Source organism: Acanthochromis polyacanthus, chromosome 23 (assembly GCF_021347895.1).
Source record: "Acanthochromis polyacanthus isolate Apoly-LR-REF ecotype Palm Island chromosome 23, KAUST_Apoly_ChrSc, whole genome shotgun sequence".
Taxonomy (NCBI): domain Eukaryota; kingdom Metazoa; phylum Chordata; class Actinopteri; family Pomacentridae; genus Acanthochromis; species Acanthochromis polyacanthus.
The window spans coordinates 15,046,646-15,073,910 of NC_067135.1; the positions used below are offsets into that span (position 1 = coordinate 15,046,646).

Below are 27,265 nucleotides of genomic sequence, written 5' to 3' on the forward strand. Positions count from 1 at the left end.
TCTTAGGATTAAATAGGAAGTCCAAAAGAAAAGAAAATGACAAAACCAAGCACAGTGCACTTCATCTGTTAAAGTCCTTACTCCTAATATGAAGTTAAGTCATTTAAACTGGCAGACATGGCCGGTCCGGGAGCCAAAGTTACTATCACACGAGAATCTCTTGTGTCTCAGGGGGCAGACTGGGTTCGATTAGCCAGGCCTAAAAACAGACCGGGACGGAAACGATGAAAGGAGATCCAGAGGGAGCGCAAGAACATCTGCCTCCTCAGCCACAATGACAAACAGGCAGAGAAAGAGAGCGGTTTTCATCTAAGGGGGACATATTCTGCTTCGTCCAACAAAATCCACAAACACATGCTTAAAAACACATGGTAATCCATATCGTTCTCATACACTCGCTGCTTCCTACTTGGGCTGAGCGATTTGGGGAAAATTGCAATTTCTCAGGCAAATATTGCAATGATGATTTGATTTGCGATACAGTTTTGTTTTTACAAGTCAAGTTTCAGTTCAACATTCACCATGTAACAGATGTAAAACACTTGAGATACCATTAAAAAGGATAACCGTTACATGCGGCATTAATATGACCACTTTTTGTGAGTATTATATTGTTTCAAATTGCCATTTCAATTTAAAATCAATTATTTGTTTTGCTCTATCCCCTTTGTGATATTCTGAACATGAGTCATTCATGTTTCATAATAGGGACACTGAGCTAAAAAAATTTAACATTTCCAGTCCAGTCCAATGAGAAACAAGCTGAAACCTCAATATAGACAAATTGTGCAAGTCAGTGTGGTACACAAGCACAACAAGCTTTATTACTGAATGCAATGTGCCAATAGCTCTGAATTACTGAAAACTATCCAACCTTTTTTCAAGATCTGGTTTACTTTTATTTGATCAGCTACAGATTTAAATCATAATTTCACAAGCTTTAAAAGTTCAAGTGCAGTAGTTTACATTCTTGAAGCAAACATCTAATAATCTGGTTTCCTTTGGTTGGTAGAAAAACATCTATTGGGAACCTTTTGCAGGTTTCTGTACTGACTCAGTCCATTGACAATGAAAAAAGAAAATATGATGTCTACAACACTCTCGCGTCTCCATTTGGATTTGGGAAAAAGAAATGTCACCGACCCAACAAGCAGCTAACAATACGGGTATTATGTGCAAAGCAGACAATAAAAGTAGCAAATATTCCAGAGACCCTTCAATATTTGGGATGTCGTGACCCAGATCTGTCTGGCAGTCGTCTTCAAAGCCAAACAATGGGGACAGAGGAAGTCCCGCAGTATTGAAAATGGGCTGCCAAATCTGGACAGAAGCCTGGCCACTTGTGGTCAAAGGCCCTCTCACACAAGAAATGTTGTTAAGTTAGACCTTAAATTCCAGGGTTTTTCAGAGCAAAAACAATGTTCACATGCAAGGAAACTTTCCACTCTTAACTGAGACTTCCCACACACACTTAAGGTGCATAAATAGACAACGGAAATGGACAATTAAAATGTATAGTCTAGACATACATTCACACATGACCCCGAGAGGCACATGAAGGAACTGGTGCCGAGTTTGAATATTTCATTTCAGGTAAACACAGTCTGTATATACATTGACTCTGAAGCAGCAGAGTATATGCATCTCATGCTGAATTCATCTGGACCACCAAAGGAGCCTAAAATGGTGGGATACTGAGGAAGAATGTAAAGGATCCAAACCAAGAAAAATTTGAACAGCTAAAAGCCTTCAAAATTACCAACAGTGATTGAAGACCACACTTCTACTAAGAAGCCTCTATCATGTATAGAGCACCAAACTGTTCCTACCACAGTTGAATTTACCTTTCTCTTAATGGACAGTTTCACAAGCTTCAGGCCTCCTCATTGAGTGAAGTAGATGAACTTGTGAGTTCCTGTTCTACCAAGAAGCTGCCAGATGTGAGTGTAGAATCACCAAGCTACAATGCAAAGTGACAATACAAAGAAAATAGGTAATATAAAGTTAGATAAACATATTAATCTAACATTATATTAGGAAGATAATCCGAAAGACCTCTAATAAATTCCAAGTTCAGCTACTTCATATCAACCAGAAAGATTTTAGCAGCAGGTTTCAGATTTCACAGGTGACACCTGTCACCTGGCTCAGTTTCTGCTCTGCTTAGAAGTACATTTTGCCCTCATATAAACAAAGACGCAAAGTAAGATGTGCACTGTCTGTGTCTGAAACGGTGAAGGTCAAAGGAATTTTCCAACCTCAATACACGGGTCACCTGAAACAGGAAAAGTTTGGGAATCCCATCGTTGTGGAATGTCAAGAGGCTCTAAATCACATCACCAGAGTCTCGCTGAAGTCAGGTCTGCTCTCCAGCTGGATTGCAGAGTGAAGAAGGGGGTTGCTTTGAGATGTGGCTGCTGCACAGATGTCCACCTACACAGACTCCATCTGGGGGGATGAGACCTCCAAAGACCCCCTGATCTTAAGAATGTGAAACTTCTATGATGTGACGCAAGGCGGTCTTTGGAGAGGAAACTGAGCAAGTTCAGTGGCCGCTCCATCGCTGTTTGGATGCTTATTATTCAGTCCCAGTCCTAAAGGAGAATGACTTCACCACAATTGCTAGATATCTCTTACGGATTCTGAAGGACAGGGAGACTGTCCTGTTTGCTTATTACAGACTCCAGGAACACTGGGAATCACTGGGAGAGCTCGGCGAACCGCTAAACAACTGTACAAACACAGGTTGGTCTCTGGTTTGGTGTGCCTGATTACAGATGTCAGTATGCTGAAAAATGCTATGATAGAAGGACATAGTATGATCTCAGTACACTTGGGACAACATAGCATTACACTCAGAATGTTAACACTAACATGTTTAAAGACGATGGCCTGTTTTCATGTCCTTTTCAACTGTCACGTCACCATACCACCAAATTTATCAATGCTTTCACACTTCCTGACCTGATTTGAAGGATTAGCTTTTGGTCCAGCATGAAGACACAGTGTGCAGCACATACATGTGCAAAAAACACCGCCACATGCTCACACACATAGTTGCTCCCACAACAGCCTCAAAGTTGGCGTTCCCTGGTGGGGTTTGGAGTTCAGGGATGGTTCCTGCTAAACAGATTCACTGACAGGACACAGGCCCATCCAACACGTGTGACATGTTAGGGATTGTCTGCTTCTGACTTTCTTGTATCAGTTTGTGTGTGCTTATGTGCAGAAACAGCAGAAACTACATGAAATAAGGCAAGCGTATCAGGTACGATTAGATGGAACAGTAATTTCCATCCTGTGATTTCTCACAAATATTTCACTCCAAAGAAAGAGTAATTTTGTGTGTTTATGAATATGAATTAAGGGACTGTAATGAAAAAAAGGTATTTTCTGTACAAGACTTTGTGGCAGCTCGCAAAGCAAGAGAAAAACAAAAAGAGACCCATGCTTGTCTTCCACAAAGCTGGTAGCAGCTGGCTTCCTCCGTCGTTAGCCCGTGACGCTTGACATTGCATGTGTGCCTCTTCATTGCCTCCCTCCAACTGGAGAGATTTCAGTTAACAGCTTTCACACAAACACACAGTGAGGACATTAGAAAGTGTAAGGAAGTAGGTGGGAGCTGAACAGGGTCAATGAAAAAAATTCACAGAGATGGATGAGGGTCACAGAAAGGGACACATATGTTGGATTTGTAGAAGGGCAAAGGCCTTGAAAAATACACTAGAGAAAAGCATTTAGGATGCTAAAAGAGACAGTCATTCCTCTTCAATTCCCGTGGGTACATTTTTAAGCTTAAATTACGCATGAGGGAGAAAAGGAAGGACAAAGAAGTTAAAATAGCTGTCGAGCAAAAAGTCAAGGAAGAGGAGATGTTGACCAATGATTTTTTTTCTCCAAAAAAAATGTCCCTTCTCAGTTCTGACGAAACACTACTGAGTCATTACAGCATCTCATAGTAGTGTAAGCTATAGGTGCTTGATGAAAATACCTGGTGAATAACTACACCATTTTCACCATGAAATCTTTGATGTCGTATAATCCTGATCATTTTTGCTGTTGTGTTCTTGTTGTAGGTTATGATGCAGCAAGTGAGTCACCAGAACTGGCAATGAAGATCAAGCAATCACAATAATGAGTTTTACAAAAAGATCTGACTATTATTGCAACCAATTAGTTAGTTTATTAAAGTAAATAACATTTGTGAATGATATACGTCAGTGTTCTAACATTAAATATTTAACTGATTAAATATGGAATGAATGAATTACCAACAGCTGGCATAAACAGTGACAAATACCTGTCTGCTGCCACATCAGTAGTGAAAGCTTATGGTTGTGTCAATTTAACAAGAGGTGTTTGTGGTCTGCTTAATACCTCTCAGTAAATGACTAATTTACATCTGCTGCACCTGGTGACACGGTGCAGTAGCTGGAGAGAGGCTCAGAAAGATGGGGGGGAAAGGGGTAGCTGTGAGGTGCTAATGATGGGGGGGCAGGGCAAAGAGGAGACCCAGACAGCGGAAGGCAGGAGGAAAATAAAAGAGAAATGGATGGAGGGATGGATGGACAGAGGAGGAGTGCTAATGACACAGTGAGGTTCTGCTTCGCACCACTGGCTGTTTCACGGCTCCTTGTTTTTCATGTTCTCCTGCAGAGGAGGGTCCTATTAGGACCACTTTATAGCTCCTCTGCCTCCGTGCTCCTTCGTCTCTCTTTTTTTAATGCACACATGCACAGAGTGGCCTCAGTTTATAACACAAGTCATGTCTGCTTTACAGCATCCCTGACCTACAAACACAGCAGCAGTAGTCATCAATTAAGGCTTTTTACAAACCTATATGTGTTGTTTAATGAGGGGAGAGAGGGTGGAACAGAACATGTGGCATGGAGGGACGGACTAATATGGATTTCAACATTACATAGTACTTTCAGACTCATGTATACAATCTGCAATAAAGCAAAAACTTCAATCACTAAATGACATGAAAGACTCACTAAAAACACCTGAGAGCAGCTAAGACACTGGGGTCTTTATAAAGCAGCAGAAAAACTCCTTTCTAAGCAATTTGGTGAGCATAATTGCTGTTTGTCCTCTTTTTTCATTTTGTATTTCACTTGTTTAATCCCATGACCCCTTGGTTATTTTCAGCGCTTTACTACCTTTATTTATAAGCTCTTATCTAGGTCACTGTAATGTCACTATACATACTGTCTTATGTCTAGGCCCTTCAGATCTTCTATCAAAGTATATAAGAATACCTGCTGATACTTACTGAGAGCAGAGATATGTTTTCAGAATCGCTTAGGAAAAGTTCTCTGTATTCTGTCAATATCAGAACCACGACTGTGGGCTACTGTTTGGCTTGGAAATTAGGTCAATGCCAATATTTTATTCACTGAACTGTCCACACACAGTAGGCTACTTGGACAGGTGGCAAACCACGCAAATGCAATGACCGTATCGATATTCATATATCTAGACATTAAGACATCTCTGCACTTATGAGTTCAGGAACAATTTAAAAAGCAGTATCGGGTGTAAAGATGGAAGCATAGGTGTATGCAGGTTCTAACAACAAATAAGATGCAAATTCAATTCTATTTTAGTCACAAACCCTTTGTCACACAGACAAGCAAGCATTGTTGGAAAGGTGAACCTCACTGCAATAAATAGTTCAAGAGTAATGTGACTGAGAGTATGAGTTGTGACTATGGATGCCAAATGTGTCTGATGGACACTAAGGGGTTAAATATCCCTCTGGTTTATTACACCTTGGGTTTAGCCAGCAAAACAAGCAACACAAGTGTTCAGGTAATTGCTCAGGTTGTAAACAAACAAGAAGTTTAGCCAAAGCCTGAGGAGAAAACCCCTGAAATGTCTGTAATAACTCCTTATTGGGGAGAAAAAATGTGTGCATACAAACAACAAACTGTGATGGACGTTTACGAAGGATAGCTTCATCTTTGCTGCAAAGGCTGACAAAAACTATTAAAATAAAATCCAAAGTGTAAAATCTATGTGCATTGCATATATCTTTCATTTGACATCACATTTAATGCTGTCAAGAATGAATCTGGAAATAAAGTTTGTTTCTTTGCAGATCGAGCCCCCCTCCCACCCTCCTCCATATGGCACAGAGCCAGTCTGATCTTTGCCCAGTCACTGAAAGCTCTCCATCCACCACAAAAGATGCATGGCTCAGGGGTAAAGGAAAGGAACTGCCCTCCCTCCTTCCTTCTTTCCACCCTCTGCTCACCAAAGAAAAACACAAACCTAAACTTCCATCCAATCAGTTAAAGCAATTAATGGAGAGTGGGGTCAGTCAGGAGGCTGGTGAGGCTTGAGCACCCCTAAACCCTCCTCTTCTTGTCCTCAGGAAATCCCAAGAATTTGCCCCCCGCTCATAGCTAGACCAAAACTAAGATAGGATTCATTGTGAGCATTTTCATCTTCACCACAAGAGCATTGAGAAACAACGATTTGGACGGACGCAGACAAACTGAACAGAAGCAGACGGTCTGCTTTGGTTAGTGACACTGTGGGGATTAGGATTTATACAGTAAAAGGAAACAGAGACTCTTTATAAGAAAGTTTATGTAACAGGTTGGATGAGTTGACTAAATTTGCTACTCTGGGAAAAACTTATTTTTGAAAACATTTCAGTACAAGCAATGGAGCAAATGGAAGGCTCGTGTGAAGTACTATGGCACATACAAATGAAATTATCCTGGCAGTAATCCTCAAACATATCACTATTTTTAATAGAATTAAAGCAGCTACAGTCAAATACTTCCTGAATAGTTTGCTTCCCTTCTTAATACAGGTCGAACATACCCTAATATTTTGTAGAGCTGCTGTCAACCCAAAAAAATCTAGGTCAACTGAAATCATACCTGCGCTTCAGCCAATCGTGTGATGCCAGGGGAAAAAAATCTGCATATTATCTGAAGATTACCTAAAGTGAACTTGGTGCACTCTACCTGCTAACTTTATTAACCTAAATGCATTATAAATAGGATTTGTTATTTTACAGAGAACAGACTTGGAGCAGAGCACCGCACACCTGAACATATTTATATGATTACTGAAAACAGAATTATATCAACTCATGATCTCATCACAAGAACCACTATTGCAAGTTAGGATACTATTTTTTGATTTTATGCTCTGTTGATGATTGTACTTTGCACTTGACTTTTTGACCATTTAACAAAATGCAGCCATACTTTTCACTGAGAGAGGGTCAGATAGTTTGGAGCTGAGTAAACATTCAGTAAACATTACATAAGTTTGACCTGGCAATCTCCATTAGATTGCTAAAAGTAGTAATGTAGTGCTTTTCCCTTCATAAAAGCAATGCTTGTGACTGTTCAACCAATAAGACTTTGATCAGATAACAGCATATTAATCAACCAATTATCAAGTTCACCAGGACACTACAGCACAAGTATTGTAAGTGTGCTTAAAATCATTTCAGAGATTTAGAGGCTCACTGGTGTAACGTAGTGTGTGTGATCCCTCATGTGCCTGGTATGTGTCCGATTCTTAAGTGTGAGATGTTTTAATGGACACCAAAAACACATGGCTGTGCAAATGTGTTGATCCAAACATGGCACAAGCTTCTGTGCTAACGTGACATTGCAAGGTTAGATAAGCTGCAGACGGTCGAGAACTGAGACAGTCATAATCGATGTGGTGTCAAGTTCGGCCACATTCCTCAGGGTTCACAAAACACATTCATCTTTCAATGGGGTTTTTTTTTGTATTTTGACTATTCTTCATTCACACTGGAGACCTCTGCAACAGGATGAGGCAAGTGCAAGGAAAGAAGACACCATATAATGATTGCAAAATCCCTTCCATTTCAACATTTTTTGCAGTCTTTCTTAACGTTTAAGAAATTCCTACTCGCCTGTTGTCATTTTAATTCTTCTGTTCAATTTATGTCCACCTCGAGGCTTCCCCTCCCAGAATCTCTCGGTCATTCACATCGAGACCACAAATATTTACAGAGCAAGACACAGTGAATGCCTCTTGTCTCAGACAACAGACCGTCCGCTTCGTCCATAGAGAGCGAGATGCATCATGTTCTGGGTCGAGCCAAAGCTCAATGCAGCCACGCGTCCCCTCTTGGGATCAAGAGGCTTTTGTGAACCTAACACTGTAAACATTGAGCAATTCTTCTAGTATCAGCTCAGAAGAAATGTTTTGCTACACTCACAGCATTCCAGTCAACGGTTCATGTCTTAGATAACCATCTTAAAAGGAGTAAGCTCTCTAAATATATTCCCTCATTTCAAAATCACAAACATTCATCAGCAAATAAAATACGAGAAATGTTTCAGTGGAACACAACCTTCTAATTGTTTTCATGTTTCTGTCACAAAGAGAAATAGAACAGTGATAAACAAAAGAGTAACCCTGAAAAGTCAACTTGGACATTTGAAATGGTTTGACAGACACAAATCTTAACTTCAAGTCCATTTAATAATCAAATCAAATCAGCTTTATTTATATGGCACTTTTCATACAGTAGAGTAACACAAAGTGCCTCACAGAGGATAAAAACAAAAACAACACAATACAAAACACTGTGAAAAACCCGAAACCTTCCACCCCCCAACAAATATACACACAGATACACAATCACATATACATTCACACACATACGTAGACATACGAACAGACATACATACCCACACACACAAACATACTAACATACACACACCCACATACACCATCTGTCAGTAAGGAGATATAGAGGAGACATGGCTGGACACCGAAATCCGAAGTGAGGAAGAAGCTACCTTTGGGGGCCACACACACCGAGTGGAGTCATGGACCATGACTGCAGGGGCGCCGACACAAGGACCACCCCAGCCCAGGCAGACAAGAGGCTCCACACGAAGGTGTAAAGCTCTCCAGCCACCCAGGTCAGGGCTATCCACGGGCCGGCACCCCCATCAGTGGACCAGAATCAACTCCAGGTGTGGTAGGCCCCCAGGAGGAAACACTGGAGAAACAAGGGACTAAAACAGTAAAACAAATAAATAAATAAAAAATAATAATAATAAAAAATAAATACATCAATAAATAAATAAAAGGTATGGAAGCTAAGACTGAGATAAGAGAAAAGAATGTATAAAGTAAAAATTTATATATAAAATAGTAATAAAAATTGTAAGAATAAAAAATGTAAGAATAAAAGTCAGCTTAAGAAATTATAAAGAATTAAAATGAGTCAGTGAAAAGCCTGATTAAAAAGATGGGTCTTGAGCCTCTTTTTAAAATAGCTTTTTTTCTACAGCTTTGTAACATATTTTAAAATAGTTACCAATCAATCAGTTGTCATCCCACTCTGAGGTCACCCCAAGTTAAGATTTTTTGTTGACCAAAATGTTAACTTATGTAAGTGCATTTAGGAGCCACAATACAGTTCACAGCTGAAATAAGCTTTTGTCGTTATTAGGCCTAAAAAATAGCATTTCAGTAATTTATTGATTCCATGTTTTCTCTCAGTTTATTTTTCAGAAAGTCTGTCTTTTACCTGTATGATTAACGATGTAAGTGCATGCAGACGAACCAATCAACAGTATCCCACAAGGCTGTCATAAATGAAATACATCTACTCAAATTAAATATAATCTAAACAGAAACAACTCTGCAATAAATTTTAAAACTGACATACTAATTTCCTGTTTTAAAGTTATGTGCATATGTGGCGATGCAATTGTAAGGCGGTTACATTTTAAAGTCCTCAAACAGCTTTATCTTCATCCACACTTTTACAATTATTTATTCCCTCTTACTCAGCAGTGCTTGTTAGTTTGCTCTGTAACAAAGAAAACAATTGCTTATTAATATAAATCAATATTTAAGCAGATCATAACACATTTCATTTTTTAAACTTATTTTAGCAGCAAATAAAAAAATACAATCTGAGCATGATTTGGAAATCAAAGATCATGTTTTAATTAAATCACCCAAGCACACGTTATGTTCATAGATCAGTCTTCAAATATTTATTTCTTTTTATTTAGGTCTTTCATGCTTTCAAGCTGTCTTCTGCTCTCATTTATTCTCCCACTCCTCCAGTCTTCTCCAGCAGAGCTGTCCTGAGCGAACAAAGGCTCTGCTGACACCACATTAACACAGTCCAGAGCTCCTGTCATTCTCTTGGGCTACAGAAGAGGCTGATAAGCCAGAATGTGTGACAGGAGGAAAACATGTTACCCTTCTGCACCCCCTCTTCTCTCAGCCTCTTACTCAATTCATCCACTTTCCCATTCCTTTGGTGATCCTCCGTGATACAGATATTGAAGACTGAGGGCTGGTATTTGAAGAGCGACAGCGATGTCCTGTTTTGCCCGTCAGAGTAAACCGAACTATGCAGGAACTGGGTTCATCATCCCTTTCTATCTGCTGGGATTCCAGTCATGTTTTGTGGAAGAGACTGTTTCCCTTGGCTGTCGACAGATTCATAAACAACACTGCTGTGCACTGTAGGGATTTGGATAGTGTTTCCAACAGAGTCCCTCAGCCAATGATAATAGTAATCCACTGACAGGCCTCAAGTTCACTCATATTGCTTTCAGATGTATCAAAGACTATTAAATGTGAGAAAAGAAGGTCCAAAAAGCATAAAACCTATGCAAACTCATAGTCTAGACAACAAACCCACCTGAGGCCACACTGAGCTTTTCTGCAAACCAGAGCAACGTCTAACTCTGGCAGTGGCTCTGCAGTCTACAGTTGCGTCTGTCTGCCACTCAAGAGACCTGGCATGGCTATAGCACATGTTGTACCCATAATTCACGCAACACCTACAGTTCAGCCAAGCCCATTAAAGGTTAAAGCAACAGAATATTAAAGAGAGATGCTGGATTTTTCTACAAACAGCAGGCGCTTGTCAAGTTTACTTGTATGTTTCTTGGTTACGTATTCCTCTCACTGCAAACCTAATTGGTTTTGGAGCCACCACAACACCAAAAAAGCCTTGTAGGTTATTAGAGAATAAAACTTTCAATAAATGTAGTGTTCAAAACTATATATGAGGGTGTTTCGCACCAGTTGACAAAACCAAAACTCAGATGCACACAGTTAATAGTGCCTCAGCTTGCCAATGTATCCACAACAGCAACTGCAGTGACACATATTTCTGCCTGGGCCGGCAGGCGGTGGGTACATGTCAGCTCTGTAGCATGAGAATGACAACTTTTAGACAATCAAGAGTCCACAACAAAAAAAACCCACTCGTCTCCCATGAGATCTTGTTATATGAACAAGTAAGAGACAGACAGAGGAAGCACTCCTTAGCTGCGGTTGCAGCGCCTCGCTGTGTCCTTCCTTCCTCACACCGGCTAAGTCAACTCTTAAGTCTGCTCTCTGGTATTAATTAAACCATTAAAAGGGATTAATAAGCAGAATGGGGCTCCAGTCTCGACAACATCTGATGAGAATTAGTGAGGCGCGCGTTTTGGCACCATGACCCTGATGCCCTTTAACTTTGACTTTCACTTTGGAAATCCTCCTCCTGTTGCTCTCGTTTTCTCTTACTGCCATTTAAACACCCACCAATCTGACTTATCTAAACTTCTCTGTCACTCTTTTCCTTATTTCTCTGCCAGCTATCTAATTCTGGATTGCAAACATGTGGGCAGAGAGGAAGACCCACAGGGCAAGCACAGTCAGGATTATTACCCATTGTTTCCCATTATTAACGGTGATTGTTCTCCAGATTTCTGTGATTGTTTCCTCCAGGCAGAGCACTCAGGGTTGATTTTCTTCTTAGTTGCTCAATCCCTCCCACCTGTCTCCTCTGCACGCAGGCTGAGCTGTCTAAATGACTGACGTTGAACGCAGCAGTTACTTTCTGTAAACACAGACACACACACCAGCCAGTGCATCTGTTAGCTGCTCTGCTCTCCAACAATCACAGACTTTGTGATCCTCTGTGAGTTTGGGGATTGCATATTCAGTAAAAACAATGTATCAACCCCTAACCTTACGCTTAAACGACACAGGCCACCTGCATCACATTGCAACATTAGGCTGTGTAAATTAGGAGATTTAACTGACCGAAGAGTGAACATTTAGAAGATAAATTAACGTGTCAGCATACAGGCTGCTGGCAAGTGTTTTAATTTGATTGTCTGCAGTGCTGGATTGATTTTAAGCAATGAAAGCACTCAAGCAAAACAAAATTAATGCATTGCCGTGAGTTGTGCAGTGGGACCTGCTCCAGGAATGAAACAGGGTTAAGGGTTTCCCCACATAAAGAGCTGCTGCCTAAACACTTCTACTCAGCAAGAATATTTCCAACATTTATCTGAGAGTCATTAGAGATTCATCTCTTCTCATCTCATAATATAATTTAAGAGATCATTTCTAATATTCCTGATTGTAAAAGTCATCCCACTAAGTGATGGTGTGGAAAGCATAAAGAACTGTTTGACAAGACCTTGAATTTTATTGAAAAAATAAAGATTCCATTGTTTTCATGTCATTTTTTGGAGCTTAACATAACATGGAGTTGATTAAATCACATTACCTAAGAATATATTTGTTGGAGACGCTGACAAGATTTCAGGAAAGATGATAGGAAAGGTAAATGTTTGTGTTCAAGTCGAAGGAAAGATAAAGAGGGAAAGCCCTGCTACATCACTTACTTTGCCCTTGTTATGCCTTCCAGCACTTTAGTCTGTTTATTGTTGTCATAAAAAAAGGAGAACTTTTTTTTTTTTTTAACTTCACTACAATTTCAGCTTGAACTCAGGGTTTTACCAGTTTGGAGTCATTTCTGGCATTCCCCAAAGAGATTTTAACCAACGACAAAAGAAAATTGCAAATGCTACAATGATAAAAGTTTAGGTTTTTTTTTTTTTTTTTACTAGTTTTGAAGTTTCAGTTACTGTATATCAGCCTAAAGTTTAATGCTTTTTGCTATGCACGGTCAACACTAACACCCATTTTGAGTCAAAACTCTGTAACACACAACTTCTGGATCTTAGTAATTCAAGAAACCAAAGGAAGATATCTGACATCTGAGACAAACTTATTAATGTCACAAACACAGAGACACATAAACGAATGCAACTTTCATTGACTCTCTTATCTAAAATGACGTCTGTGAAACCATAAAGCACGAAGTCCTAGAGCCCAAACTTTAAAATAACCAGTAGTAAGGAACACAAGGGTAAAAGCCAGAGCATTCTGGCAACAGATGAAACAGTTTTTTTGGTCCTCAAATGGATATGAATGAAACAGAAGTGGGAGGTGAAGCAATAAGAGCCACAGAAAAAGGCAGTTGGTTTCAAAATGACAGCAACATTTTTGGTGTGAGTAGAGACCAAAGAAATGGATGTACAAGATGTGATTTAAAGGCGGAAACTGAGGGTGGAGAGCAGGATGGGATATGTCCTACTGAGAGTCTGAGAGTCAAAGGTGAGGGAAGGCCACTGAGGTCTTGATTACACAAAAACACATAGCAGTCTAAGTTCTCCGCCCCTACGGCACATTACTGGGTTTGTTGATAGTGATCTGTCCTGTAGACAGCTTACACTGCGTTAAGTGGACAGGCTGCTTATTTAATAGTGAGCTCAGCAGCACCCTGAGGCCACAATCCTGATGTGGAGGACTAAGGAACAAATAAAGACCTCCAAATGTCAATTGAAAAGGCACAAAAACATTGTTTTAGTACACCAAAGTCTCCAGCTATGGGCTGTTCCAATGTAGGCAGTTAATGAGTGTTTGGACATTTGCTGCATAGATAGTAGTAGCAACACACAGTAGCACTTTTACAGAATCATCTTTTGAATGAATTTATGAGATATTTTACAAAATGTCAGACTCTTTATACTCATACACTTCCAGAGGATCACATAAAAAGGAATATACGCATACATAAATACTACCCTGCTGCTTAGCTTACAAGCAGTTTGGTCCTGATTTATCTCTGGCAGGCCAGCCCTCACAGTTGCAAGAGGAATGAATTGGCATCAATGTTTGGCACAGAATAGCTACTAATATGAGTGATTTATAGGTAAAACTTAACCACTCTGGCATACTCACAGGAATTTCCGGTGTATTTATGCAACATTGCACTTTTCTGAAAGTACCTACAACTGTTACTAAGAGGCAAGTTGATAAGGACAAGATTTTTAACATGGTAACTAAGAAGGGGAAACAATCACTCACAAAGTGTGAGTGTGCTGATGTAGGGGACTAAGGTGAAGGTGGTGAAATGTCCTACCTGTGCATTCATGCTGGAGACCCTTGCCGTAGTATCCCTTCTCACAGATGCAGTCGTATTGTCCGGTGTGTGTGCCGCACTTACAGCTGGCCATCAGGTCACAGCAGTCTTTGCCCGCTTCACACAGAGATGAGCAGCGCGACAGATCCTCCTGGATGTAGCTACCTGTAGGGAGGTCTGAGGGTGGGAAACAAACATGTAGAGAAGTGCAAGTTGCAGCAGGATCAAATTACACCACCTGGAAATGAGGCTATTCAAACTGTCAGGCTAGTTATAGTGCACGGCACCATCATTTCAGAGGTCATGTATAACAGTGCAGACAGACAAAAATGCTTAAGGAGGGTGTTTCTGGCACAGTTTTGTCTACAACAGATTTGCTTTAACAATATATAATAAAGGGAGGAAGTCTTAAAGGTTAAAAAGTCCAGCAACACCGGTAATATTTCGAACAATATTTTTTGCAAGCCACAACACATCTGTCTGACAGTACAGTTTTCTTCAGAGACAAAGAGGCACCTCAACCACAGAAATGCAGACAGAAATTCATGAATCAAATCGCCAGCCAGAACGCCACAAACAAATCACTGACAGACTGCTCCAGAGCGAACGATTCACAAAAGAAGAAAGTCAATGAACGAAACTAAAACTGTCATTTTACCTCCAAAAATTGACCTGTCTGCCTTTATTCAGCTACAAGATGACAAAGAGGGACACAATGTCCATGTCATAACTTGTGTAAATTGGCTACTGTAAAGCAAGGGTTGAATCTGTGGCTCCATCTCTGAAAACCTGAGTCTGTGCTTTGAGGCTATTGTTGGCAGTGATGCTGCACAGACTTCAAGACAGAATGTGAGAGACCGACCGGAGACGAAGCTGATAGTATGGTGTGCGTTGGCTTTCATTCTTGTAGTCTTATCCTCGTCCATTTTACTGACCTCTACCACTCCATCTACATCTGGATTTCCAGACAGAGTCTGTGTGTGAGCATACAGAACCTGTCAGTGAATATACACGATTTACAGCTCATTATACACTCAGCGCTTCACTCAGCTGTGATATTTTATGGTGATATTTTAAGTTTAAAAGCCATGACTGAATCTCCTCTTTCACCAAATTGTGGGAAGTCTCCATCCAGTGTGGGCTAAAGTAGAATCTGTGTGGAAGTGAGGTCAAATGGCTGTTGGCAGTTCAACACAGACGTAACCATGTGAAATGTATGTTGTCAGATTCTATGTAAAACATTATCTGTCTCCTTTAATGTAAGCAATGAATCTCAACAGGGTCAAAACCTTTAAGAAATATCGCTGCAGGTCAACTGGTGATGATGGAAGCACTGCCTGAGGCTTCAAAGATGCAGAGAAACCATGGTAGCTTCAACGTCTATTTACCAAAACATAGAGCCTGATGTTACTCACTCTCATGCAACTAAAGAGGTAAGTGGGAAAGTTTTAAAACATGACGTGTCTTAATAGCTGTGAAGTGAGATCACAGATGTTTCTTTGAACTGAGTTAGCATCACTTCTGAAAAGCTGAGATTCTGTCTTTACAAGTGAATTTTAAAAAAAAAAAAGATGCTACTGCATGTATAAACCAAAATAACACCAGATGAGTTTAAGTAATTAACATCTTTTGCTTTTACCTTCATGCAAAGCGCGACGAGCCAGAGCCTCAAACTCTGCGAAGTTGTGCACCAGGTAGCAGTGCTGGTCCTTGGGGTTTGAGGCCATGTCGTGGAGCTCCCTGATGTTTCCCTGCCAGATGCCCAATGTGAAGATCTCAACGCCACGTTCCCTCAGGGCTGCCGCCACTGGGCGAGGGTCTCCACCATTAGAGTAGCCATCAGTGATGAGGAAAATGGCCTTGGTGGCGTTACCACGGGAGTGACGAAGGATTTGCTGTGAGAGAAGAAGATATAGCTTATTAGGACTCGGTGCTCATGTTTATAAATCCAACATTTCAGCATTTTAATATCAATTTAAACTGCCTTGTTTCATGTTGGTTAAAATTTGAGAGGAACTTCGAGGCTATATGTCTGATTATGATTTGGCCAGTTAGAGAGATTTGCTGAAGTCTGGTATATAACTTACAAGAAAACACAAATTATCTATTATTTTATTCAAAATGAACAAACAAAAACTAATGTCTCAGCAAGTTAGCTTATAGCTGCTACAGTGTGGGCTTTGTTACCTCTAGAGAAAGCCAGGCTAGCACTTTGTCCTTGTATCTAGTCTGAATGTTGAATTAAACTGTGTGTTACTTCATATCAAATGGGCAGATTTAACAGTGGTGAAAATCCTCTCGTCTCGCTCTCTGCAAGAAAGTAAAATTCCCAATATGTCATACTTTTAATAGACATTGCACTTACTAAAACCTAAAGATTTAAGTTGACAAGTGAGACAAAGCGTGCATTTGTTGATGCAGTCATGCTGCTGCTGCATGTCTTAAAGGTTGACCATTCAAATACACACGTCCCACACGTTGTTGTGCATGCCAGCCTGCTACCAACAGAGCTCCACTTTAGTGACATGACTAAATTGAATAACGAAGAACGTCACACATGACCACTAAAAACAACCCTCAATTCTAGGGTTCCTAAAAACCCTACATCAGCAAGACAGGCAACAAGGGCAGGATGAGGAGGAGGGACGAAAACAGGGAGAAAGCTCTACAATTGTAATTATTTCTCCTACAGACTGTGCAGCTGCTTGCCAGTGGTCTAAAACCACCGGAGAACACTGGGCAACCGAGCTGCTGTGTCCGCCCCAGACACCATCTACAGTTCCCAAACTAACTTTAGCCACCGTTTACAATCCACCACATACAATTAGACAGGACATTAAAGTCAGAGAAACATATCTTTATTTTCTAGAGTAAAAAAATAAAAAATCCAACAGGACCATCTGCTAGCTTTGCTGTGGAGGTCAGGCTGAAAGAATCTGGGTTTGTTGAGAGTGTTTTAAATTAGGTTAAGGGGGTATTTGCAAAACCCCCAGGGAACAATAGAAGCTGGAGCAATAAGGTAGAGAGAGAATAGAGGAATGAAAGAAACTGAAGGAGCCAAGATGAAGTTAATCTGACAGATATCCACTTACTTACTCACCAAAAGGCAGAAAAGGTCATAGGCATATCATAAAGAATTAAAAAGATGGGAGGGAAACAAAAGAAGTTTGTTAGGAGGAGCACTTTCTGTATTCTAAGTCCAAACAGGGCATAATTGCTACACATGACAGACTGTAAAACATGAGAGGTGAAGAAAGAGGAGACACGCAAGGGTGTGACCGTCGAGGGAGGGAAAGAGAGCAGGAGAGAAAGCTCTGGTCTTTATTGTCTAATTGGCTAAACTTCAAGCGGCTCTGGCAGGAGCGGTGTAATTACAGAGCCCGTGAAGCGAGGGAATGAGGGAAGAAAAGGAGGATGGAGAGAGAATAGACGAGCGGGAGAGACTAGTTACTCTGATTCTCAAAGCTCCGGGGTGCCTGCCGCTCTGGTTGTCAGTCCGGGGAGGCTGACTACGCCCACTCCCAGCTGTCAGTGCACCCTGTCAGGCTGCCACCCTCCATGCTCCTCTTAGCTCCCACCAGCTCTCAGCACAATGATGTTTCTCTCTAAGTGTTAACATTTAAGGTCTTCTCTTGCCAGAACACAATAAAAAAAATGCTTAAAAAAATCCACATGTGCATTAGTCGGTACAGTTACATCTTTTATTAGCATCTGCTCAGAGTGGTGTAGGGATACGGCGGTTTCTGCGTTAGCCTTGAGTCAGTGGCTGGTGTTAGCGACTGTGGAGATGCCACCAAACGGAGCATACGCATGCATACCCACTAATAATACCCTCGCGAATAGCCTCCACATATTTTAGGTCAGAGTATTAACATAAAGGCGACCACAGGAGCCAGTGTGTGGGAAGGCGCTGCCCTTTACAGTAACTCTCTGCATGCACCTTATCATTCAAGGCATACAGCAGAAAGAGCAGCAAATACTAAATTAATAAGAACAATCATACGTGCTACCAGTGGTGACGGCCACTGAGTAAACACATTTTGTTTGTTTGTGTATAGGTAAACAGTATTGAGAAATTCTTTTCAAACAAAAGAGGAGAGAAGATTGCTGTCTAAGTTGCAGCTGTTTTTCCTCGTAAAAATATATTTCCCCTGATACATCAAGGCATAAAACAGGACATAATATTAAAACTATTATTCTATATGAAAGAGAGATAAGGAAAGAGCATAAAATTGGAATATAAGCTTCAAAGTTTAATAGATGTGTGTGAGTCTAAGCCAGCGAGTTGTAAAAATTACGGCAAACACAAGTCATTTATTGTCTAGCCTCAGTTTTCAAAAAGCTAATCTTTCATAAAGCATGTAAAAACCTACATAAAACAGTGGGATGAGATCATTTGTTTCAGTCTTAACTGGGCTAAATTTAAAAATAAAGACATTTACAACAGCTGTATTAAAAAGTCTTACCTCGTATTCTTAGCTGATGCAAGACAAACAGGATAGATCAAAGGCAGCAGATGGGAATTAATAGCGTCACATAACCTATGCTAGCTACTTATCTCATATCGTACATGCTTTTGAGACACCTTAAGCAGCTAAATGTCAGCTTGAGGCTTCTCTATGTGGTGCATCCCATGCATTTCTTCAATGATGCACTTGGCTCACCCTTTAACGCCGGCATAGCTCCAAGGAAGAGACAATAAGCAGGCAGCAATGGGACAGTTTAAATGTTTCTGGTTTAGGGGCCAGTGATATCTGTCAAAGCAGTGGTGATAGTGCAAGGACCAGCAGGCCTGGGAGGATTAGTGGTGAGAGCAGTGGATCTATCTCCGTTCCAAAACGCCTCGAACTTTGGCAGGAAGCATGAGAGAGATGAGCAGGCCATATGTGCAGCTGGTGACATTTTTTTAAGTGTATATACAGGAAAACCATATTCTCACACACACAATGATTTTGAAATCAGGTTGTGCATGTATATGTACAAAGACAGACAGACAGATAGAAACTGCAGAAGTTCTTTTCTCTAAAGACAGATTTATTAATTTGTATCACCTCTCGTTATCTCATGAAGGCAGATGAAAACAAAAAAGGGACTGCGGCAACAATTTGCGGTTATGGTAATAACATATGCAGTGAGAAGGAAATCGAAATCATCAGGCTAAACAAGTGTGTGCAGGAGAAAATGGTTGGAAAGATGCAGTCAACACAATTTGTTTGTGGAGCTGATGTCTGTTCAGCCTCTGTTGGCCCTATTTGTGGCATTTCAGTGCTAACAGTTAGATATTAATCCTAACGCACAAACACAGGTGAGACAGAAAGAGACAACCAGAGGTTACACACATCCAAGAGGGTCATATTGATTGAGACTGTATAGTATGGAATCAGAACCTAATCTCTCAATGAATCTCCAGTTTTTAGGCTTACTTACATTTCACTAGTAAAATAACAGTGAACAGGACACTAATAAAGAACAGGAAAAGCTCAAACACTGACATCCAAAGAACTAACACGCAAACATTTTCAGAAAATTACATGGCGGTTAAGTTGCTGTTATTTAGTCATAGACCAAAGTATTACTCAAAATGAAATGTTGACCAGACGATAACACTTGACAAATCAAAATGCTCATGTACATCAAATCTCATTGTGATAAATCCAATAGCTGTGTCATTATGTCAGTAAAAACCAGCAACGGTAACATTGTGGTGCACAAGACAAAGTCCAGGCATCACTCTGTCCATAGTAGTCCGTATCAGACATCACCTGGGGATATTCTGTGCCAATCAATCAAGTATTTGTCAAGCTAAATCATTGAATAAATGGACACATTGACCTGCTGTGCTACAGGGAAAGTCAGAGAATCATTATAATGATTTATCATCTGGTTAGTGTGACACGTCTAGCAGAAAGGACAGTCAGGATAATAACAAGAAGCCACTGGGGACGACATATGTCTTTATAAAATATTGTGGCAATCCGCTAACTGGCGCAATATTTCAGTCTAGACCAGTGGTTTTGGTAGTGAACCGATTGATCAATATTAATAGCTGGGTGAGGTTAAAGCAATAAAGGAGAGAATGGATGAAGACATTAGATTCAGAGCTTGGAATTGTATACAACACTGAGCTGGCTATCACAACATATGGGTCTTACCACTCTCAAAGACAGCTCATTTTCCAAACCAGTGATTCAAATAAATCCTATAAATAAACCCTGATGAGAAACTGAATTCTTACACTGGTAGACTCCAAACAGATGCTTGTATGATGAGAACTTCAAAAGCGAGCACCTTGAAGCATTTGGCAGAAGAGACCGCGAAACCTTTCTACACCTTGAGGGGCTAACGATGGTGCCAAGGCACCCCAGCTGTTAATCAAAGGCTCACATATGCATGGCAGCCATCCTGAATGCTAAATGAGGACCCCCCCCATCAGCACCATGCTCATGTCCTCTCGTCAGCCCCTCCTGTGACTTTGATCAGAGCGTGAACCCACCTGGCTCTGAGTAAAGCTTGTTAATGATTTACTTCTTTCTCTATTTGCAACAGAGGACACCCCATGGAAAAAGCAAAGGAAAAGGGAATAGAAGCACCAGTTTAATGTGCTTTTTAATTATTGATTGCTAAGTGTTTATCTTTAATTTGGTTCATTATTACATACAAAAAAGGAGTGCACACTTGCGATGTGTAATCATTTAAATCCTGCTGAAATATGCTGGCTGATGACACTGCAGGCTTTACAGGATGCATGGTGGTTCTTGAGTCACTGACAAAGCATGGCAAGTGCCCCTCAACTTGAGAGTCTACATGTTATTATCTTCTATGGTGTTTTACTTCCCTGAGATCCACCTTCCAAAAACAAAGATTTTATTTGCAGGCATTCCAGAGGATAAAAACAAGCAGCCCAACTGCATCCGTTCGGAGAGCTCTCTCCCCATCGGTCGGAAGTTTGACCGCTTGTTTTGACAGGCTATCTGCTCTTGGCTTGGGTGGTGAGAATAACAACAACAACTCTGCAGGGGCCCGACAGAACAACATGCACACATACAATTACAGACACTAGACTCAACTTTGGTTTTATTGAGGAACATCTCAGGGACACATACTTTGGATATTCCAGAGGCAATCTGCAAAGGTCCCGGTTGAATCAACTTTTTGCCTTACAAACATTTAGTTTTTTTTTAACACAAATGGCATACCTCACAGAAATACTCAATGCTTTGAGAGCTACTTCTTCGAAGATTGTGATTCAAAAGCTTCTTAACTTTTAACTGTGGATCGAATTTTAAGGCCAATGGATCCTGAAATGTTTTGACATGCAAAGCATGTACACGATTACATTTGTTCCATTCCTGTCACATACTGCTTCATGCCATATCATCTCTACTTCACCGGCTGTCTGTCAGAAAACTTTCCATGCTCTTGTTTTGATCAGTGGGTAGCAATGAGACGAACACAATGAGGGTTTTCACAAAGGCCACCCAACTGCGAATAGACATAACGGTGCCTTTTCATGTCTTAGTCTATGCATTGCAAATCAAGTACAGTTCAGATTGATTTCCTACCTCTCAACCTGCCTGTCCTGCAGAGACTTGAAACTTTCCTGACATACAGCAGCCTCACAAAATTCATTGCATCTGTTTTGGCAAGCTTACATAATTATCACTACTAAATCAGGTTTTTAAAATTCTCAGATGCTGGTGCCTTCAAAAACAGCTCATAACTTAGAATTGGTTTCCAAAAAGAGCTTACCTGGAAGGCACTGGGAAAAAAAATAAACCACCGTCATTGTGTTAAAAAGGTTGATAGTTCAAAACAGTCCATGCTCTCACTTGTACTGTGACAAAAATGTATAATATTTTGTCAGAACAATAAAGGTGAGGAACTGTTCCCTGTGATGAACTGTCTAAAAATGTGTGCTAAGTTTTGCAAGACGGTCTGCAGCCATCGTTTACATTGGTTTTAATTGTAAATTACTTCTCCACTATAGCAGTAAAGACAACTTCATCTCATGTCTTTACTACTATAGCAGACGCACAAACCAAGACTCGTCACGATGACACTCTGCAGAAATGATAGTAGCAGTAAACTATCTTGCACAGTGTCTGTTTTTATCACCTGTCACTGCCACATTGTACTGACTGCTTGTTCACACAACAAAGGTCAGCTGTAACAAAACAAGGTCTAACAAATACTTTCAAGCACCAGTTCCAAGTAATAAAACCTGACCGATATTATCTGCCAATAGTAGCTTATCGCAGATATATGTCTTCTGATATCTTCAGTGAACTTTTTACCAGAATATAACACCGAAAAATATATTGGGGATAATTGAAAAAAGGCATCAGTATTTACAATACTCTCAACACAGTCAGCAGCACATGTAGCAGAGCATGTAGACAAAATTCAGGGCCATATTTTACAACAAAACTGTTTTTAAAGTGAACGATTTGTGAGCCTGTGCATCACTGAAGCACTGACTACAGAGCAGAATTATCAAATTTTTTTAATCCTAATACTTTCATGATCAAATCAGTTTGACAGTTCTCACATTCAGCTGTCAGCTTAAGGATATTATCCGTTTATATTTTATAGTTAAGAGCAAAAAGGTCCCAAGGTGAGCAGGTGGAAACACAGTTAAATGACAGCTCCACTTCCTATTTCATTTGGTTGAGTATCATAGTAAACAACAAGTCCATCTGCATTTCAGTTGAACACCACATTATTCTCCACTCCAGGGAGTCTCTTTATGGCGGCATGGCTCAGTGGGTAGAGTGGCCGTCTTGCAACCGAAGGGTTGCCGGTTCGATCCTCGCCCCGTCGTGTTCGAGGTGTCCCTGAGCAAGACACCTAACCCAGAATTTCTCCTGATGGGGTCGTGGTTAGCGCCTTGCATGGCAGCTTCCGCCATCAGTGTGTGAATGGGTGAATGTGATGTATCATGTAAAGCGCTTTGGGTACCTGGCAGGTATAGTAAAGCGCTATATAAATACAGACCAGTTACCATGTAACGGTGTCTTGCTTCAGGAGAGACAGACATGAAAGTAGGTCCTGAATTGAAATCACATTTAGTCATTCATTGATGCACTCTGAAACATTGCAAATGTGTTTTCAAGGTATCATTAATTGTTTTGCATTATTAGAAAGCATAAAAATGGTGTCCTCGAAGTTTTCTGAAAGGGTCTGTCACTGTGTGTGTGACTGACAGCAGCTGGCAGGTTGGTCAGCGTTGCACTATGGAGACCAAAAGACAAAGCAAACGAACGTGCACTGTCATGGGAAGACTCCTTTCTGGTTACTGTTTTGTTTTCGTAATGAGAACACAGGACTGGTGATTTTCAGAGCACGTATGGTGTAGCATGCAAAAACTGTTTCATTATAGTTCACTTTAAGAAGAGATCACTCATCAATCATTGTGCTTAAAATGGAGGTTTCCAAAACCACACAGCATGTTTTTGAAGTTACACAGGCACTAGATAGATAATTGTTAACCTGTCTGGAGTATAGTTTACAAAATTCTAGGTATAGAGAACTATTCCTAGAACAAGGGAGTCATTACAGGAAATTGCTCCCAATTTGACAACCACTGACATACTTACCACTACCTAATAATTTAAAAGTCTTCACTACAGTCTGTGTAATGTGGATTTGTAAGCTGGCCCAAACTGAATCAAGTTTGACGAAGAAGTGCATTGCCATCTGACGCATTGGGGGAGAGAGTGTGGACATCCAGTTAATTGATAGACACGGTAGGCTGAAAGCTGTGTGTGTTAGCTTGACGGCTTCTGTCACAACGCCATTCATCAAACTCAATGACTCCAACCAGGAACGACAAGAGAGGCGGAGACGCGGACAGAAAGAGAGGAGCCAATTCCACAATGTGATGCCAAGGGGAAAGGCTATCTTGGCTGGTAAATGAGAAGCTCATTCAATTATCCACTCAGTAGCCTCCGTGTTGTGCTGGCGGAACGAAGCTCTCAGAGAAACATTTTAGCCAGTGACCAAGATCCAATTGCACACGGTCTTCTGGGTAATTGGACGAGGAAAGCTGCTTTGATTGAGCATGGAAGAAAAACAGGAGCGGCGTGAGTGCCAGTTGGACGATGGCGGGGTCAGACTGGCTCGACAATCTGCATCATGTCATGTAGTCTGGATTATTTACATTCATTATACTTTGTCCATGTCCTGTGTTTGACATTCTCAATATTTCATTTGTATAAGTTACAGGTATAGAATAAACATAGAAGATACAGACTGAGAGGTCCTGTTTTTATGAATGCTGTACCACTGCAATTCGAACCTCATCTGTCACATGATTCTACAGTATGTTACATTTAAAGTACAAGTTATGGTTACTGGATAATTTAATTCACAGTATTTTTGCATTGCATCTATGCTTTCAATCAAATAAAAAAAAATCACTAAAATTTCTTGAAATGTAATATGCTTTGTATACTCGTGTGACTTTATCGTAGCTGCTTCTGCTGCAGCCGCACAGCTGATTCAACCACACAGATGCTGTTTTTTTGGCAATGTTTTCAAGAAAATATCAACTGTAAGATCTATTTAAAATCTAAAGCCCCTCTTCTTTCCTTGATCCTTGAACTCCTAAACATTCATCTCTGTGTAGCATACTTACATCGCAAGGTTTTTCCACTAAAGTAACTGATTCTAGATATAAAATGGCTTAGATGTAACTATACCATTGCTTCCTTTAAAATATGCAGATATATTAAGTCTCCATTTTTTTCTCCACTCACCCTTGCCAATTTGCTGCAGCATGAGAACAGCAGCTCACCTACAACTCTACTGCAACACTACAAAAATGCACTACAAAAAATACCTTTAAAAATCCTCTACACAATGAATTGTAAATGTAGCATAATTTAAGCATTTATGTTCAAACTGTAAACTGATTCTGAAAAAGGATAATGATGTGGAAAGATAACCGACAGGGCTGGTTTCTTAAGTTTGTTGGATATGAAACCCCTGAAGTCTGAATCTGTATATTTGAGACTGTTTACTTTAGTTTCATGGTAGAAATGCTCAGCCGTGGTGCTGCCTGCTTAATTTGCTTTTCATATGTCTTCCAGTACATAAAAAAGCACCACCTGGTCATGTTAACAAGGTAAAAAATGTGATATTCAGCAGAGGGAGCATTACCAAACTGAAATGTCTGAAAGTTAAGCAGCTGCCACGTTAGAAAATGACAATCTTATTCACTTCAAATCAGTGGGGCTGGAGCCTTGATGACGACTTGGACAGCAGTTGACTAACTAGCAGTCAAAGTAGCTGGAGGAGCTTCTCTCCGTTTTGTCTTTACTGTTCCTGTTCCATCCCCGAAGCATTTTGTTTACCTAGTCATTCTGTAAAAATGCACTGAGGAGCTTAAATACAATTAACTCGCTTAAAAATTTTAAACTCCTTTTTTCTATTTTGGACTCTTTGGATCTATGCCCCCTTAACGTCAAGAATAATCAACGTCATGCTACTAGTCAACAACATGCATTATTCTGTGATTAATTTAATGTATTGATAAGTTCTGATTGAATCCCATAATAATATAATAGTAATATTTTAAATGCATGGAAATGTACTCACTACTAAACCAAATTGGGGTTGTAATTAAAATAGGGTATAAATGACATAAAAAGTCATGTGAACCAGAATTACGTTTAAAGGTGGAAGACGTCCCGAGTTATGTAATATTTGTAATAGAGAGATCATTACCTCACTACCAGAGCACATAGCAGCCACAACACCATCTCTAAGGCTGAGCTTTGATTCTGAAGTAAACAAAGGCAACAGTGTGGTGAAGCGATGCTTTTCTGGACTCCAGACTGGCGTGTTGAAAGTGCTTATGTGCAGGGAACGATTTGGGGACGGTCGCTGGCTTAAAGCATCCATGAAAATTTATCCCATCTCATCCAGACTTAGCTCAGACCGCACTGCTCAGACAGACGCAGCATTTTCCTTTGTTATGCTGACAGTTGTTGCTGTAGTTGCATTTCTTCCTCATGTTCCTCTCCCCTTGTTACTTCTCCCGAGGGGTTTATTTGTCTTGGCACCAGTTGTAGGTAGAGATTTCCTCTTATAGAGCAGAGAATTGAGACGTCAGCGGTCGTAGTACATATTTATGGAGCAATTTCAATTTCTTGATCCTCTTGTTTGTTCTGGACTCAGCCCTCGTTGGTAGGATAAATTATATTAGACCTCATAACATCAAGAGGAAGTACAAGCTGGGAGGTCAAATGAGGAGGAGGAGGACATATTTTAATACGGTATTGCTCTGAGATTGTATGGATTCAGCCTGAGTTGCCATGGACTTCTACCATGGAAAAGCATAAATCACAAGATATTGCACATGCTTGTCCTCCAACAAAACTAACGAAAAAACCAATACAAACACGCTGTTGCTGAGAAACACTTGCACTGAACTGACGCTGATTACATTTGTAAGCCTTTGTGTTCTTTGAAAAAGTTAGGTGGGGACTTTGGCATGATCTGTATCGTGTTCTGGGGGATAGATTTGCTGCCAGCACACAGTATTTCAAAATGAACTGATGACAGTCCAGGCCAGTGCATACCTTGTCTCTATATTTGGAACAGGGTTTCTTGCCGACGCTGAAAACACAACTAATAGCCCCTAAACGGAAATCTTACACAATCGGACAACCTGGAGAGCGTTGAAAAAAATCCACATAAAAAGCTCACAAGTGAAGACAACAGGATGCAAGCAAAAGTGTGGGTTCCCATACATGTACCAATTACCTACTTATAGTCATTTACACAAACAGAGACATACAGACAGTCAGACAAACGCGTATACACACTCAGCAAAGAAAACAACCCAGTGGAATCTGGCACTCTCCAACTCTAACCTCGACATAGCAAGTGGTTTACTAATAGACCTACACGCCTTGGCCCATAAAAACATGTTATTTAGTTTGCCACTACTGGCTCTTTGAAATAGTTTTGGTTTCTTCAGGTGCCAACGTATGACGCTTTTGGTAA

The 27,265-nt window shown here is 40.4% G+C and overlaps 1 protein-coding gene across 1 annotated transcript in view; it reads right to left on the reverse strand.

Moving 5' to 3' along the window:
* svep1 (sushi, von Willebrand factor type A, EGF and pentraxin domain containing 1) overlaps positions 1–27,265 on the reverse strand; it is a 102,134-nt gene that overhangs the window by 57,355 nt on the left and 17,514 nt on the right. The window contains 2 exon segments of the mRNA XM_022200765.2: positions 14,255–14,431; positions 15,894–16,149. Of these exon segments, the coding sequence (XP_022056457.2) occupies positions 14,255–14,431; positions 15,894–16,149 (433 nt within the window).